Consider the following 18,218-nt stretch of genomic DNA (forward strand, 5'->3'; position numbering starts at 1 on the left):
AAAAGAGACAAAAAACTCCTATCCTATTCCTATTCATCAGACAAATGAATACATAATGTCTGCTGGTGATTTGTGCTGCCAAGAAAAAAAGCGTAAGAGACCCACAGTGACAATGGACTGGTGTTATTTTACATAGGAAGATCATTACAGAACTGTCTGATGGGGTGAAAATTAAGCAGACCTGAAGTGAGAGAGCAAGCCACATAGATAATATGGGGAGAAACAGCACAGAGGCCAGTGTGGCTGGAAAAGAAGGATGAGTAAGAGGGAGGGTGGTAAGAGATGAGGTCAGAGCCATGGCAGGGGACCAGACCATCCAGAGCCTTGGAGATCCTGGTTAAGACTCCGGATTTACTGAGTGAGAACACTCACTGGAGCAGAGAGGTGACATGAGCTGACTTCCGTGTTTGAAGAACCACTCGAGTGGCTGTGGTAGAGAAGACGGGAGGAGTAAGGGCAGAAGCAGAGACCAGTCAGGAAGATACAGGAACAGTCCAGGCAAGAGGCAATAATGGGTTAGGCTAGAATAGCACAGCAGCGGTGGAAGAGATAAGGTTATTCAGGATTTGCTGTCAGATTAGATGTGGGCATGAGAAAGGGAGAAGTCAAGGATGACTCCAGGGTTTTTAACCTGAGCAACTGATAGTATGGAGACTTCATCTACTGAAAGAGGGATGACCGCAGGAGAAGCAGGTTCCTGTGGCTATGGTTTTTTGGTGGATGGAATCAAGAACTCAGTGTGGCCATTTTAAGTTTGAGATGCCTATCAGATATCCAAATGGAAATACTGAGTAGATTGCAGGATAGTCAAGTCTTGATTTCAGGAGGGAGGTCAGAGCTAAAAATAGACATTTGAGAATAATCAGTACAAATATGGTATTTAAAGATAGGACTGGAAGAGATCACCCACATATATGAGTGTGTGTTTGGGGATGAGGGAAGTGGGTTCAAAAACTGTGCCTTGTGCACTGCAATGAAAAGTAGTCAGGAAAATGAAGAGGAATACAACAATATCAAGAAGGAGCAACCAGAAATGGAGGGAAGAACCGGAGATGCCCTACAGCAAAGCGAAGAAAGTGTTTCAAGAAGAGAGGAAGAATCAGGTAACACAAGGACTGCGAACAAGCCACTGGATTTGGTAACTTGTAGGTTATCTTGAAAAGTGGCTTCAGCAGAATCATAGAAAAGAGTGCCTAACGGGAATGAATTCAAGAGAGAACAAGTGGAGACAGTGAGTACAGAAAAGTTTTGCTGTGAAAGGGAAGAGAAAAATGGGATGGTAGCCGGAGTGAATATGGGGTCAAAGGGAGCATTTTTTTCAAGATAGGAAATACTACAGCCTATCTGCCCTGGAAATGATAAAGTACAGAAGAAAAGGTGATGAAGCGGAAAAGATGGGAAAACTATAGGAGAGAAGATGCTGAGTAGGCAGGAGGCGATGGGCACAAGTGCACAGCAGGCAGAGGGGCTGGCTTTAGAAAGGACCACAGTTTTATGATCTGTGTATTCCCAGGGTCTTGCACAGAGACTACCCATAGTAGGGCTCTCAAAAAACATGTGCTGTAGGAATGAATTAACAAATGTATTGTTGAACAAGGGCCCTTCCTTTTTGTACTAGGCTATGAAGAAAAATACAGATTGCTTCACACACAGTGGATATGCAACATTATATTTATTAAGAAATGAGAATCACCCAAATGCAAACAAGATTGGGGCAAGGAATGGAAAAGAAGAATGGAGACTGCAGTAGGATTTCAGACCAGAATTCACACCTCGGCAAGTCGGTAGAAAAGGAGGTAATAAGAGAAATGTCTAAACAACTAAACCGTATTATCAGGCAGGCACAAGGGAAAGCACACAAAAAAGCCTCCAGGGAAGATTTAAAGAAATGAGGAGCAGAAACGTCCAGTCAGAAGACTGGATCAATGCACCATCATGATCCCACAGCAATCTAAGACTGGACAGTGACCAAGATATGCTACAAAAGGACTCCCAACCAGCCTGGGATCTACTGGAAGCCCTTCGTCAGTTATCACCTCTGGGACTGCCAGCTGTGCCTTACTCCCCTCTCTAGGGCCTGGGGAACAGTGTCATCTGCAGTGAGGTCCTTCTACCTGCTCCTCTGGGGAATTTTTACATGACAAACACTCAGGCCACCAGAGTCTCTGCCCACTGAGGATCTTCAGTGCCAATCATCTCCCCATCCAACCTAGTGAGCTCAAGGATCTGAGAAAAGGAGAAGCAGCAGCCCCTTGCCAAGACATGCAGGGCTTCTGACGGAAAAGCTCAACAAATAAACCTAACGCCCTGAAGACAGTTTGTCCTTTCTTTTTAAAAACAGTTGTAATGCACAAGGAAATCTAACTGAGATGATCCTATCAGTACTCATTTTTTTCCTGGAGTAAAAACAGACCCTTTAGGAGCAGCTTTAACTTTCCCAGGCACAGTGATGTCAGCTGGTGTATAGTCTGTAACACTGGCCTTTCTAAGAGAGTATTTCACTCTGCTAGATACTTCAACTGTCTAAAAATGCCTGTGTTACACTCCCCGACCCCACTCCAAGGAGGGTACACAGAGTACAAGCTGGCCCACTCCCAGTGTCTCTCACTTCCTGTCATCACCGAGGCTCCAAGAAAGGAAAGGAGGTGGGGAAGAGGGAAAAATCTCACTGGAAGTGCTTTAGGAGGACCAATGCAGAATAAAATAAAGAGGAATGTCATATTACCCAATCCAGTACAATAAAATCTTATTCAAGAAATAAGTTTCAATCTTCTATATTGTTTATAATAAAATATTATCAGAAGATATAGTAGATTAAAATATAAATGTATATTTATTGGCTAATCTTTGTTTATAGGTCCAAGATATCATCTTTTGTCTTTTTTTTTGGCTGAGGAAGACTGGCCCTGAGCTATCATCTGTGCCAATCTTGCTCTATGTTACATGTGGCCTGCCACCACAGCATGACCACTGATGAGTGGTGTAGGTCCATGCCTGGGAACTGAATCCAGGCCACCGAAGCAGAGCACACTGAACTTAACTACTAGGCCAGGAGCCAGCCCCTAAGATCTTGTCTTGAGTGTGGATCTATTGTTGAACTGCAAGTTATCCTTCTTTCATATACCACATCCATGCATGACCTATGTTTTCCAATTCTAGTTTCTATAAAGAAAAACAAAAACCTAAACACATTCATGAAGTAATCTATATGTAAAGTCCTTCTAGACTTCTAAGACTCCCTCCCATTTTTTTCAGTTTGCTTATCCATATAATTGAGCATTCATTTCTTTTAGTGATTTGAAATTATCGAGTTATTCCAAAGCATTTGAAGTACTTCTCACAAAACCATTCATTTTGAACTCAAATTTCACTGGCTTATGTCATATTTAATTACACTGCATAATTACAATCACAAGTCCAATGAACATAAACAGATACAGGAATAAATACAACTGACTCTTTGTAAGCACACGATTGGCTGGGAAGCCACATGGTCTGGGGTATATCAGACCCAGTGGCTCACAGAGTAACAGCAAGCACTCAGTGCTCCAAGTTGGTCAAAGCGGAGGTTGGGTAAGAGACTGTCCATGTACATCAGGGTCAAAGCACAGTAATAAATATGTTAGTTACCACGAACGCCCAAACCTAAAGATTTTAATTTATCAAACTGTCAGGAACAACTAGAAAAACTTGTAAGTGGGGGGATTTTCCTACTGTCAGTTCTTATTTATCAACAGGAAAAGCAGTCAGAGGTTTGAAGGAAAGGGGACTCATTTTCATCCTGCTGTTGTGTCTGTTTGTTCTTCCAACTCTCCCACTAGACTCTAAGCTCCTGCACGTCTGTCTCCTTCGTAACTGTACCACAGAACCTGACACTCCGTGAGCGCTCAACAAACGCTCTCAGTAAACTTGCTGAATGTGTTCACACATCCTAACCTGGATCGGTATTTCAGCTGGTATCACTGCTGGCCTATAAATAAAATTCTCTGGAGCTGAAAAAATGGAATGTTAGAAGGTCTGCTTCATGGTCTATTATCTGCTAATATTTTCCATCTCTTTTTCTTTACACTGTATGCATGTTTCTTGACACTGGTTAATTAAATTCATAAATCAGGGCCCTACTTATACCTACATTACTATTGTTTTAATGCTAATAATATTATGTTAACTATTCTATCTTGATTAAAGCTATTAGTGTCCATTAAAAAATAAAATTGGGTTGACTGTCCTATTGTGTTTGAATTTCACATTCCCACAATGTTTTGTAGTTAATACTTCCAGTTTCTGGCACTTCTATTGAGAACGTAAAAGTTCTGCTGGAACTAACAAATTACTTCCCTTCCAACCCAATTATATAATCTGAAACTTGAACAGCACCCTAGAGATTATTTTGTGGTCCAAAATCCCTTCCAATTAAGGGAGCCCATCGAAAACTACTCAACTTTTTTGGACTGGGAGGGACGCTTATCTTTAAATCCCACATTACAGAGTGCTGCTGAACTGCGCAAGTCTAAAATGAGTCCACCTCATTCATTTTCTTGTTCTTCCTAGGCTTTGGCTGTAACATCCACTGAATCTGTAATTAAAGATTTGCATGAATCTTCTGCTCATTAACCAATGTTCAAAGAGAAACTCAGTAGAGGAAACTCCATGATCAGTCAAAGGTTTTAACATCAATGCTTTAACATCAGGACATAAAGCTTTAACAGAAAACGGAAAATCAAGTCTTGGTTAGTTTGCTTATGATCTATAAAGGGTTTCCAATTGATCCAAAATACTCACATGTTCTCAATTTCTGGCATGATATTTTTTAACAAATAAAGTCTTGCATCATTAATACAACTAAATTATACATCCTTCTACTTATAATTGGGGTGCTCACAGACTTAACCATAGTACTGTGCAAGACATGTTATTATGCTAATTAGCTTTCCCTCCAGTTAACAGCCTGTGATCCCATCTGATTTCCCATAGTATGATACGATAATGACGAGAACAAAGCCTCCGGAGCAGAAAACACTACCAATAATTTTACTTTACCCAAAAATGTATTCCAAAACAGTACATAATTTACAGCATGATCCTGCTTAGTACCCCCATTACAATGCATCTGCTTTGGGGATTTTCACAATATATGCTACGACACAAAGCATACACTCCCAGATCCCATTTCCTTCTGTCTTGCTGAAAGGGAACACACACGATCCCTCAACAGCACAATTAGTGCTTTATTAACTAATTTTTTTCAGGCAATAATTTAAATTCCCACTTCCTCCTAAACATCTCTGGACAGCAACTCCTGGCAATCCATCTGTCTCTTTCATCACAGCTTCTTTTCACAACTAACGGGTCAAGTTCCTTTCCCCCATTTCAACACGATGCACTGTACTTGCAGCCCTGCCACCACAGCCCAGTGCTGAATGCCGGCACAGAACATATTGAATTTCACTGCCCTTCATTGTTTTCAGTTTAACTGCCATTTTACCATCATGCACACGAGAAAAACGCGTTCCCACAGGCATCTTACGAATTCCCAAAGCAGCTATTCTTTGTGGATTTACAAAACATGTGCCTTCTCTGAATTCCTTTTATCACCACAGAAACGGCTTTGGGAAGCCGAGATTTTTTTTTTTTTTTTTTTTTTGAAGTACCCTATGCAAAGAGAAACTGATTCTAAGCATTCCTATTCCGCTAGCAAATTTAATCCTAAGGGCCTTCCTATAGGGCAGTGGGGGAATGTCAGGGCAAAAATCTTCAACACTGCTTTCAGCCTTCCCAATTAAAACGAACATTTTTCAGCCCACAAAGATTATCTTATCAAACGTCCTTCCTTCTCAGGCTACACTTAAGTGCTATCCAGCAGCCTGTGAAATAAACAGCCGGCTTTGGTTTTTGCACGACGCCCTAAATCTCCCGAAGACACCCCCCCGCTCGGGCTCACGGACACACAGAAGCCGGCGGCAGACCCCAAAACTGCCAATGAAGCGGACGGTTTTCGGCCACAAAAGGCCGCCCCGCGCCTCGTGCACCGCGGCCTCTGCACACATGTGCGGAGCTGCCCTTCCCGGGCCAAGGCTGCAGGCCCGGACCGAAGCCACACACTCGTCCCCACCCACCGCCTTCCACCCGCGGCCACCCTCCCCGTGACAGGCGGCCGCCTCGGAAGCGCCCCGGCCGCAGGCGGGCGTCCCCTCGGCCCGGCGGGCGCGCACGGCCACGCTCACCCCACTTCCCCTCCACCCGCCGTCCCTCTCCTCTTCCCCTTGTTCGCCCCAAGGAATTCCGTCGGAACTCCACTCGGGCCGAGCGGGCGGCCCTGCCCGCCGCCCGGGCACACCCTCCGCCGGCGGCCGCGCCCCCCGCGCCTCGGGGCGGCCGCGGCGACCCCCGGTCCGGCTGGCCCGCCACCTCACCTCCTCCTCGCTCTCGCTGCGGAAACACAGGCACGCGGCCCGCTTCTTGTAGCCGTCGCCGTCATAGGTGCGGGTCTGGTTCGACTTGAGCTTCATCATCCTCCGCGCCCGGGTGGGGGTGCGGTGCGGGTCGCGGGAGGCGAGGGTGGGGAGCCCGCTCCAGACGGCCGCGCGCGCGCGCGCCCCCGGCTCGGCCAAGGGAAGCAGGGAGGAGGAGCCGCTTCTCCGCTACACGGCCCCGCCGCTGGCCCGCCACGGCCGCCTCATTCCCCCCGGCCCAGGCCCCGCGCCGCCGCCGCCGTCACGGCCGCCGTCGCCGCCGCCGCCACGGCCGCCGCCCCCTCTGCCGCCGCCACCCCCGACGACGACCGCGCCGCCATCTTGGGCGCGCTGCGTCAGCGGCGTAAGGCCGCGCCGGCCTGCGGGGCGACGGCCCGCTCGCAGCGCAGCCCGCGTCTGGGAATCGCGCCCTCCCAGTCCGCGCGGCGTAAACGAGCGTCTGGAAGGGAGAGGGCTGCGCGGCTCGAGGCGGCCGCTACGCCGGCAGCGTAGGGGTGGGGACCCTGGGGGCTCGCGCGGAGGAAGCCGGGGAGAAAGGGGCGCGGGCGCTGGGTCGCCCTGCTCGGGTGAGGAGCAACCCGGGCGGAGACTCGGCTATCCAGCCCCGCAACTCGGTGCTGGGGGAAGCGAGGACTTGCCCAAGGTCACGCCGCGAGTCCGCGGCCGAAGATGACCCAAGGTCAGGCCGCCCGGGCCTTGGTCCTGCCTGTCTATCGCGGAGAGGGGCAGGAGTAGAGTCTGGAAGAAGAAGTGGGATGCAATTAAACGCAACGGGGAGTGCAACCTGAGATGCCTGGGACTAGGCAGTGCACGGGAACGGGGCGGGGGAGGAGAAGGTGCGCATTGCATTGACATCCAGAAACTCGAAGTCTTAGGGGCTTGTAGTCCATTAGAAAGAGCAGATGTTTATCCTGCAATCTTTTATTGGTGCAAAAAAGCAAATGCTTCCTCTTAAGGTAAACAAGAGGGCCAGAAAGGAAGATGTATACTGTACGTATGTACACACATAAAGCAAATCGTAAAGCATCGTCGTTTCCGGCAATAAACGAGGATTATATATTGTGGATGTCAAACAGATTCTCCAGGGAAAGATATACAGCCAGATGCCCCGGAGCAACGAAGAATAGAGTATGACCTGTGAATGTTCTCGGAATCCCAGACCAAACCTAGTACCATGCCGATGCCCTGAACATGCTGGAAATCCTGTGCAGGATTTGCCTGTGAATTGATGATTACCCTTTTTGAATTTGCTTGTATTTAGCGTAGTCAAAGAGCTCAGGATTTGAAACCAAACAAACCTAGGTTGGAATCTCAATTACATCATTGCTTTACCATTGTAAAATAGAGATGATAAACCAATTTGGCGCCTGGCACATAGTAGTCACTCCATACATTGCAGCTAATATTATTGACATGTCGCTCAACCCTTGCCACATAAGGTGTGGAATTTCAGTTAATTCTGGTCAGTTTTCATGCAACAGAATTGCCAAAATCTTTGTCATTTTGGTTGTCTTTCTAGCTTTCTCCTTTGCTGTTAGGTCTCTAATTTAAAAGAAAGGAAGAAAAAAACAAAAGTTCTCATTGTAGAAATACGGTAACATGCGCAGTCAAAAATTTGAAAAATACAGAGGGCGTTAAAAACCTAAACCATGGATATTTTTGAGCACATTCCGTAGAGATCTGTAACTTGCTTTTTTCCTGATCTTTACCCCATGTTGCTTTTTTTTAAATACCATTTCTAGTTACTACCTAATAGTCCATCATAGGGATGTACCATCAATCATTTTACCGTTTCCCCATTGTTTCATTAGAACAGCAGGGAACGTCCCTTTACAGAAATCCTTGTCCCTATCTCAGAGAGTTCCTCACGATAAATTCCCAGAGGCAGATCGAGGAGGTAGCAACATGTTTATGGCTCTTGCTGTCTGTTGCCAAAGCCTTCCCAGAAAAGTTGTATGAGCACAATCATACCAGCAGCTGGGCAGCTACACTGTACTATGCGCCACTTAAGGTTGAGAGCAGAATTGCAAATGGAATTCCAGGTTTCAGTACACCAGAGTAAAGATGATAAGCAAGTTAGATTGTAAACTCCTGGAGGGCAGGCATTGTCTTTACCTTCCTATCTCCGCCTCCTGGCACAAGGCCTTGTCCAGATAAGAGCTCAGTAAATGTTGATTGAATAGAGGAATGGGGGTTTTTCTGTTGGTTTCTAATTCCTTCCCCAGCTTTTTCTTTTTTTAAAGATTTTATTTTTCCTTTTTCTCCCCAAAGCCTCCCAGTACATAGTTGTGTATTTTTAGTTGTGGCATGTGGGATGCCGCCTCAACATGGCCTGACGAGCGGTGCCATGTCCGCACCCAGGATCTGAACCAGGGAAACCCTGGGCCGCCGAAGCAGAGCGCTGGAACTTAACCACTCGGCCACAGGGCTGGCCCTCTCCTTCCCTGTCTTTAATGGGCCTGTTTAGCTGCAAGAGCCCACAAGATCACTTCCAGATCCCTTGCCTTGGTAGTAATAATTACTTTTTCTTTGTTCAGAAAACATTAACCGAGGGATCCATCTACTTCTGGAAGACAATGGGTAATACTAGGTTTAAATTCATTAAAAAATTCTACTTATTAACATATTATTCCAGTTAAATACTTCTCTGAAAGTCCTATAAGAAAAAACTAATATGTAAAATGTTGCCTGTTACCTTATGAGCACATTAAAAACTAAGGTATCTCTTCAGTTGCCTAGAAACCCAGGAGTCATTGTTGATATAGCTCTTACTTTGCGTCCAATTAATAATAAACGTCATTGCTAATGCCTTCTTGACATCCTCAACCGCAGCCCCTTCCCTCCTTGCTCTCTGCCATTACCTCATTAGGATTCTCCCTCTTGCCTGAACCGTGGTCTTCTTGGCTCCCATCCAGTCCCCTTCAGCTCCGTCCACCCACTGCAGCAAGAGGATCCTTCCCAGGTGTAGATCTGAATGAGTCATGGCCTTGATTGGAGCCCTACAGTTGCTCCTCAGTGCTTTAAAGATAGAATCCAAATTGTACCAGGAGATACAAGACCCTGCAGGAGATGGCCCAGGCTGACCTTCCCCTGTAATGCAGTCGTTCTGAACTACCTATAGTTTCTTGAACCTCTAGAAACCTTCCAAGTCTTTGAACATGCTTCCCTACTGTCTGGAGGGCTCTTCTTCCAAGACCTTCACACACTACCGTTGTCCCTCCCCTCCCAGCCAGAGAGAAGCCAAATTCTATTTATCCTCCAAAACTCAGATTAAAAGTCACTTCCTCCTGGCAGCCCTCCCTAACTGCCTCCATGCCTCCAACTGGCCTGGGTTTGTCCTGCCTTATCACATTATTTGTCACATAGTGGCATTGTTTTCTTGCCAATCTCACATTTCAGACTTCTTGAAAGCAGCATCTGTGTTTCACTTCTCCTTGCTTATTTCACTCAGCAGTTATCCCAGAGCCTGGCATAGAACACATCTCACGAACACATTTGTTAATGCAAGAACAGCTGTTGCCCTTTCAGAACCTGATCTTTAGTATAGAGCTCAAGCACTTGCTCAGTATGGAATGAGAGTCACTTATCTATAGGAACACCCCATGTGACACACCCAAAATCTGTCTTCTGAATGTAGATCACACAGCATTCTCCTGATCCCACATTTTAGACATCATCTATAGTAACTTTTTAAGGCCAATCCTGGATGAAATGACAAATAAAATAGAGGAAATTGGTTTTCACAAGTCCCTTACTCCACCCTGTTCCGTTAAGATGCCCCTCACTCCTCCCGCCTCCCCAGGACTGCCTTGTCCATCCTGTCAAGTCTCCCAGGAGCACCTTCTTTTCCTGATCTTTGCTTTTGCATTAGTTACCTATTGCTGCATAACAAATCTTCCCCAAGCTCAGTGGCTTAAAACATGAATCATTCGTTATTTCTCATGGCTTCTGTCCGGTAAGCATCCTGGAGTGGCTTCGCTGAGCAGCGCTGGCCTGGTCTCTCATAAGGCTGCAGTCGGGTGTTGGCCGGGGCTGCAGCCAGTGGAAAGCTCGACCAGAGCCAAAGATCCACCTCGAAGGCAGCTCCCTTGCATGGCTGAGAGGTGGAAAGGGTCTCCATGCCTTTCCATGTGGACTTCTCCATGGGGCTACTTGAGCATCCTTACGACATGGTGGCTGGATTCCTCCTGGGGTGAGTGATACAAAGTTCCAAGACTGAGCTGCGATGGCTTTTGTGACCTAGCCTCAAAAGTCACACTTTGTCACTTCCACAGCTTTCTGTTGATCATATAGATTAGCCTGACTCAACACGGGAGGGGGTTACACAAAGGCATGAATACGTGGAGGCAAGGATCATTGGGGGCCATATTCAAAGCTGCCTACCACACCTCTCATAAAAGTTACCTGGTCCATAGTTCATTCATTTATTGGCCATATATCCCAGGCAGTGTACTTAACAGAGGGGAAGGAGATAATTCTTGAGAAGGGGCTACCCTTCCATAGGTGATAGTGGGTGTTAATAGATTTAAGTCAAATAAATTAATCCCAACAAATATGTCATTCTGCTAAAAGTGTCCAATTTTCCAAAAGCCCTGTGGGGTAAAGCACTTACAAATATATTTCAAGTCCCAGGCAGGCAAGAGGGGAAATTTATTAATAGGGCTGGGAAATTGAACAAGCTTACTCATCCGTTTTCTGGGGGTCGGTCACAAGTTTTTGCCCATGCCTCCCATCTATTTTGATGCCACTATATGGTTGTTTGCTACTATATAGCCCTTCTCACCTGACCAAGTTTTTTTTTCCTTTCTGCTTCAAAAATGGAATACCATCAGAGATAAAGACATTTAAAGAAAACCCAACAATTATAAATAGATAAGCACCTAGTAACAGCCTCAAAATACATGAAGTAAAAACAGAACTAAAGGGAGAAACGCACACTCCATAGTCTTAGATGAAGATTACATGACTGCTCTCTCAGTAAATGATAGAATGACTCAATAAAAAGGCAGGAGGTATGTCAAAGATCAGAACAACATTATCAACCGTTTCGACCTCATTGCTATTTATAGAGCACTACAGCCAAGGAGTGTAGAATACACATTTGTTTAAAGTATACTTGGAACATTCACCAAGATGGATCATATGCTTGGTCATAAAACCAGCCTCAATAAATTTTAAAAGATTGAAATCTTACAGAATATGTTCTTGGAAAAAAGGACTTAAATTGGAACAGAAAAATAAGATATCAAGAAAAGCCCTAAATATTTGTAAATTAAACAGTCTATTTCTAAATAACCTGTGAAACAAAGAGGAAATCACAAAGGAAATTATAAAATATTTCTAACTGAACAATACCAAAATTTGTGGGGTTCACAGGGCCAGACCTGTGGCTGAGTGCGTAAGTTCACGCGCTCTGCTTCGTTGGCCTGGGGTTCTCCGGTTCAGATCCTGGGCGTGGACCTACGCTGCTTGTTAGGCCATGCTGTGGCAGCATCCCAAATAGAGAAGCTAGAATGACTTACAACTAGGATATGCAACTATATTCTGGGGCTTTGGAGAGGGAAAAAAAAAAGGAAGATTGACAACAGATGTTAGCTCAGGTCCAATCTTCCTGAAAAAAAAAATTCACGGGATTCAACTAAAGCAGTGCTTAGAAGGAAATATATACCTTTAAATGCTTATATTAGGAAGGCAAAAAACTTAAAATCAATTATCTAAGTTTCCACTTTAAGAAGCTAAGCAAGCAAATTAAACCCAAATTAAGTAGAAGAAAGAAAGTAATAAAGAAAAGAAATCAGTGAAATAGAAAACAAACAATAGAGAAAGTTAACAAAGGCCAAAAGTTGGTTCTTTGAAAAGATGAATAAAATTCATAAATCATGAGCAAGACAGATTAAGGATAAAAGAGAGGAAAAAACAAATTACCAGCATCAGCAATGAAAAAGGGAATCTCACTACAGATCCCACAGACATCAAAAGAGTAATAAGGGAATATTATGAAAAACTTTATGCCAATAAATTCAACAACTTTAAGTGAAATTAACAAATTACTAGAAAAATAATTTACAAAAAACAACAAAATAGGGGCCAGCCCAGTCGCGCAGTGGTTAAGTTAGTGCACTCTGCTTTGGCAAGCCAGGGTTCGCTGGTTTGAACCCCTCGGGTGTGGACCTATGCACTGCTTATCAAGCCATGGTGTGGGAGGCATCCCACATATAAAATAGAGGAAGACGGGCATAGATGCTAGCTCGGGGCCTATCCTCCTCAAAAAGGGGAGGATTGGCAGCAAATGTCAGCTCAGGGCTAATCTTCCTAAAAAAAAAAATTAAAATTCTTGGGGCCAGCCCCAGTGGCGCAGCAGTTAAGTTCACTCATTCCACTTTGGCGGCCCAGGGTTCACCGATTCAGATCCCAGGTGTGGACCTACGCACTGCTTGTCAAGCCATGCTGTGGTAGGCGTCCCACATATAAAGGAGAGGAAGATGGGCACAGATGTTAGCTCAGGGCCAGTCTTCCTCAGCAAAAAAGAGGAGGATTGGCAGTAGTTAGCTCAGGGCTAATCTTCCTCAAAATAAATAAATAAATAAATAAAATAGAAAATTGGACTAGCCTTATCTATTCAACAAACTGAATTTGTTAAAAACCCTTTTGCAACTTTTGTTAATAATAATGTATTGATATTGGTTGTGACAAATGTCCCATATCAATGTAAGATGTTAACAATAAGGGAAACTGGATGTGAGGTATCTAGGAACTCTGTAATCTTCATAACTTTTCTGTAAACCTAAAACTATTCTAAAATAAAAAGTCTAGGGCCAGCCCAGTGGTGCAGCGGTTAAGTGCACACGTTCCGCTTCGGCGGCCCAGGGTTTGCCGGTTCAGATCCTGGGTGCAGACATGGCACCGCTTGGCAAGCCATGCTGTGGTAGGCATCCCACATATAAAGTAGAGGAAGATGGGCACGGATGTTAGCTCAGGGCCAGGCTTCCTCAGAAAAAGGAGGAGGATTGGCGGCAGATGTTAGCTCAGGACTAGTCTTCCTCAAAAAAAAATGAAAAGATAAAAAGTCTATTTAAAAAAAATAGCCTTCTTACAAAGAAAACCCTAGTGCCAGGTGGTATCATTGGTGAAATATATCAAATATCCAAGGAAGAAGTAATACAAATCCTATGCAACCTTTCAGAAAATAAAGGGGGAACTAATACTTCCCAACTTGTATTATGAGGCCAGTATAACCCTGATTCCAAAATCCAGTAGAGACATTACAAGAAAAAAGAGTTCTAGAGCTATATTGCTCATGAATATAGACACACACACGCACGAAAATCCTAGACAAAATATCAGTAACTAGAATCTAGCTATATAGACAGTGAAACATATCATGAGCAGAGAAGTTTAGTACAAGGCTGCAAGGTTAGCTTAACTTTACAAAAATCAATCAATGACATAAACCTCATGAACAGAGTAAAGGAGAACAACTATATGATCATCTTGATCTGGGAAAAATATTTCATAAAAAATGTTTAATAGAGGCTGGCCCCGTGGCCAAGTGGTTAAGTTCGTGCGCTCCGCTGCAGGTGGCCCAGGGTTTCTCTGGTTCGGATCCTGGGTGCGGACATGGCACCTCTCGTCAAGCCACGTTGAGGCAGCGTCCCACATACCACAACTAGAAGGACCCACAGCTGTAATATACAACTATGTACTGGGGGGATTTGGGGAGAAAAAGCAGAAAAGAAAAGAAGAAGATTGGCAACAGTTGTTAGCTCAGGTGCCAATCTTTAAAGAAAAAAAAATGTTTAATAAAATCATTCTTTCCTAATAAAAACTATCAGCAAACCAGAAACAGAAGTGAACTTTTTCAACCTGATAAAGGACATCTATGAACAACAGCTAACATCATACTTAATGGTAAAAGATTAAATACTTCCCCACTAAGATCAGGAACAACACAAGAACATCTGCTCCCACCGCTACTAGTGAATATTGTATTAGAGACCTTAGCTAGTGAATGAGGCATGAAAAATAAATACAAGGCAGAAGACTGGAAAAGAAGTAAAATCATCACTATTCATAGACAACATGATTGCGTATGTAGAAAAATCCAAAGGTAGCCACCCCAATATACTAGCATTAATAAGTGAAATGATCAGGGTAGGCCCTGTGCCTAGTGGTTAAGTTCAGCATGTTCTGCTTCAGTGGCCTGGGTTCGGCACTCGGCAGCAGCCCTGCCGTGGTAGTGACCCACATACAAAATAGAGAAAGATTGGCACACATGTTAGCTCAGGGCAAATCTTCCTCAGCAAAAAATAATAATAATAATAGGTGAAATTATCAAGATAAAAGGAATCAAGGTCCATACATAAAAATCAGGTATATTTGTATAACAAGCAACAAACAGTTGGAAAATGAAGTTTAAAACAAAATAGCATTTATAATAGTATCAAAAAATGTCAAATATCTACAAATAAACCTAACGAAAATTGTGTAAGATCTGTATACTGAAAACTACAAAATATTGCTGAGAGAAATTAAAGAAGACCTAAATAAAATGGAGAGAGATACCATGTCATGGATTAGGAAACTCAGTATTGAAAAGAATCTATTCTACCTAAGTTGATATATAGTTTCAATGTAATTCCTATAAAATGTCATCAGGTTATTTGAAAGTAGGCATAGCGATTCTAAAATATAAATGGAAATGAAAAGGGTATAGAATAACCAAAAATATCTTGAAAAAAATAGAATTAGAGGATTTACATTACCTAATTTCAATACTTACTGTAAATGACAGTTATCAGGACAGTGGAATAATGGTGTAAAGACAGACTAACAAATCAATGGGAGAGAATAGAGAACTGAGAAATAGACCAACACTTATATGATTACTTGATTTTCAACAAAGACGCAGAGCAGGGGCTGACCCCGTGGCCTAGTGGTTAAGTTCCCACATTCTGCTTCAGCAGCCAGGGTTCGCCAGTTCAGATCCCGGGTGCAGAAAGGCACCGCTTGGCAAGCCATGCTGTGGTAGGCGTCCCACGTATAAAGTGGAGGAAGATGGGCATGGGTGTGAGCTCAGGGCCAGTCTTCCTCAGCAGAAAGAGGAGGATTGGCAGTAGTTAGCTCAGGGCTAATCATCCTCAAAAAATAAATAAATAAATAAAAACAAAACAAAACAAAATAATAATAATAAAAAAGACAAACAACTCAATTTAAAAATGGGCTAAGTAGTTGAAAAGATTCTCACAAAGAAAAATACACAAATGGCCAATGATCACAAGAAAAAGTGCTGAACATCACTGGTAACCAGTGAAGTGCAAATGAAAACCACAGTGAGGTGCCGCTACGTCTATTTTAAATTTGCATGAGTATGCTTTGCGTCTTCATAACTTCTCATTTTATACATCTCTATAGGAATGGCTAAAATTAAAAAGAGGGACAGCATCAAGTGTTGGTGAGGATGTTGAGTAACTGGAACTCTCACACATCACCGTTGAGAGTACAAAATAGCACACACACTTTGGAGAACTGCTTAGCAATGTCTCACAAAGTCAAACATATGTCTACCTAATAAGAGTCAAACATATGTCTACCTTTTTCCCCTGTGTGGTAGGGAGAATAGTGGCCCCCAAAGATGGCCACATCCTCCTCACCAGAACCTGTGAATTCATGACCTTCCATGGGCCAAGGGACTTGGCAGATGTAACTTAAGGATCTCAGGGGATATTATCCTGTGTTATCTGGGTGGGCCCAATGTAATCATAAGGGTCCTTAGAAGGAAAGAGGGTGACAGGGGAGTCAGAGACAGAGATGTGACGACAGAAGTAGAGGTCAGAGCGAAAGATTTAAAGATGCTACCCTGCTGGCTTTAAGAAAGAGGAAGGGGACATGGAATGCAGGTGGCTTCTAGAAGCCGGAAAAGGCAAGAAAAGAGCTTCTCCCCAAAGCTGCCAGAGGAACGCAGCCCTGCTGACCCATTTTGGACTTCTGGCCACCAGAACTGTGAGATAACTAATTTGTGTTGTTTTAGGCCACTAAGTGTGTGATAATTTCTTACAGCAGCCGTAGGACACTAACACACCTGGCAAGAATGAAAATATACATCCACAAAAAGACTCGTCCCAAACACTCACAGAAGCTTTGACCACAATAGCCGAACAACGCCGACGTCCACAGATGTCCGTGCCGTGTCCAAACAGCACAGGGTGACATGTCCTGTATCTTGTTAGGGGTGTCAACGCCCTCCAGCCCAAGACCAAGAGCATATCTTTGGTTGAACAAAGTTGAGTTTTTTGCTCGTTGCAATGAGGGGAACACAGACCATGGAGAAACATAGGGGGGTCTCAGGAAGAAGGTGTTAAGAATGGCTTGTGGGCCGGCCCCATGGTGTAGTAGGTAAACTTGGCACGCTCTGCTTCGGTGGCCTGGGGTCGCGGGTTCGGATTCCAAGCGCAGACATATACCTCTTGTCAAGCCATGCTGTGGCAGTGACCCACGTACAAGATAGAGGAAGACTGGCAATAGATGTTAGAGCAGGGCGAATCTTCCTCACCAAAAAAAAAAAAAAAAAAAAAAAAAAACCAAAAGAGTGACTTGTTACAGGATTGGAGCTTGTGTGAGGTGATGCTGGGGAGGTTTTAAGGAAGCAGGGCTTTGCTCTGGACTGGATGCTGTCAGGAAGCTGGGTAATTCTGTGATTGGGTATCTCAAAAATCTTCCCCAGCAGGAGGTTGGAATGAGCACGGCTGAAGTTCAAACTGGTAGAGAAGCGCAGCCACTCATTTTAGCTAGGAAAGGGGGATATTTTACATTCTAGGGGTTTGCACAGTTAACTTGTTTTTGTCTGTGCTTAGACAGGATTATTCAATGGTCTTGATTTTGTGTCTACTTTATGAGAGTCACAAAGTGACCTTGTCTGATATTGATGTTTGATGACATTACTTATGTCCAAGAGGAGAATGATATGGCCTCACTGTGAGCACCAGGCCAACTTCAAACACACCAACGCCTACCTATAAGGGTCAGGCCAGTTCCTGGATGTCAGGGGCTGCTTTTCTCTTTCTCAGGGGTGTGAGTTACATGATTGTATCCCTTTGTCAAAAGGGTGGAGTTAAGATTTGTATATTTCAATGTCAATTTTACCTAAAAATGCCTGTTAAAAAAAAATAAAAATGTATAAACAAACTGTGGTACGTCCACTCAATGGAATACTACTCAGCAATAAAAAGGAACAAACTACTGATACACACATGGATGAATCTTGAAACATTATGCTGAGCAAAAGAAGCCTTGTAGGGGCTGGCCCCATGGCCAAATGGTTAAGTTCACACACTCTGCTTTGGCAGCCCTGGGTTTGCCAGTTCGGATCCTGGGCGTGGACATACACACTGCTCATCAGGCCAGCTGTGGCAGCATCCCACGTAGAAGAACTAGAATGACCTACAACTAAGAAATACAACTATGTACCGGGGCTTTGGGGAGGGAAAAAAAAGGAAGATTGGCAACAGATGTTAGCTCAGGGCCAATCTTCCTCACCAAAAAGCATACTTTAAAAGAAAAAAAAGAAGGGGGCTGGCCCCGTGGCCGAGTGGTTAAGTTCGCGTGCTCCGCTGCAGGTGACCCAGTGTTCCGTTGGTTCGAATCCTGGGTGCGGACATGGCACTGCTCATCAAACCACGCTGAGGCAGCGTCCCACATGCCACAACTAGAAGGACTGACAACAAAGAATATACAACTATGTTCCGGCGG

General features: G+C 44.2%; 1 protein-coding gene across 1 annotated transcript in view; it reads right to left on the reverse strand.

The window, feature by feature from the left end:
* Positions 1-6,913, reverse strand: part of NUDT3 (nudix hydrolase 3) — a 112,060-nt gene extending 105,147 nt beyond the window's left edge. The window contains exon 1 of the mRNA XM_023624755.2: positions 6,414-6,913. Within this exon, the coding sequence (XP_023480523.1) occupies positions 6,414-6,512 (99 nt within the window). The 5' untranslated portion in view covers positions 6,513-6,913. The remainder of the gene's footprint in view (positions 1-6,413) is intronic.
* Between the last annotated feature and the right edge of the window lie 11,305 nt (positions 6,914-18,218).

Source organism: Equus caballus, chromosome 20 (genome assembly GCF_041296265.1).
Source record: "Equus caballus isolate H_3958 breed thoroughbred chromosome 20, TB-T2T, whole genome shotgun sequence".
Classification (NCBI taxonomy): Eukaryota; Metazoa; Chordata; class Mammalia; order Perissodactyla; family Equidae; genus Equus; species Equus caballus.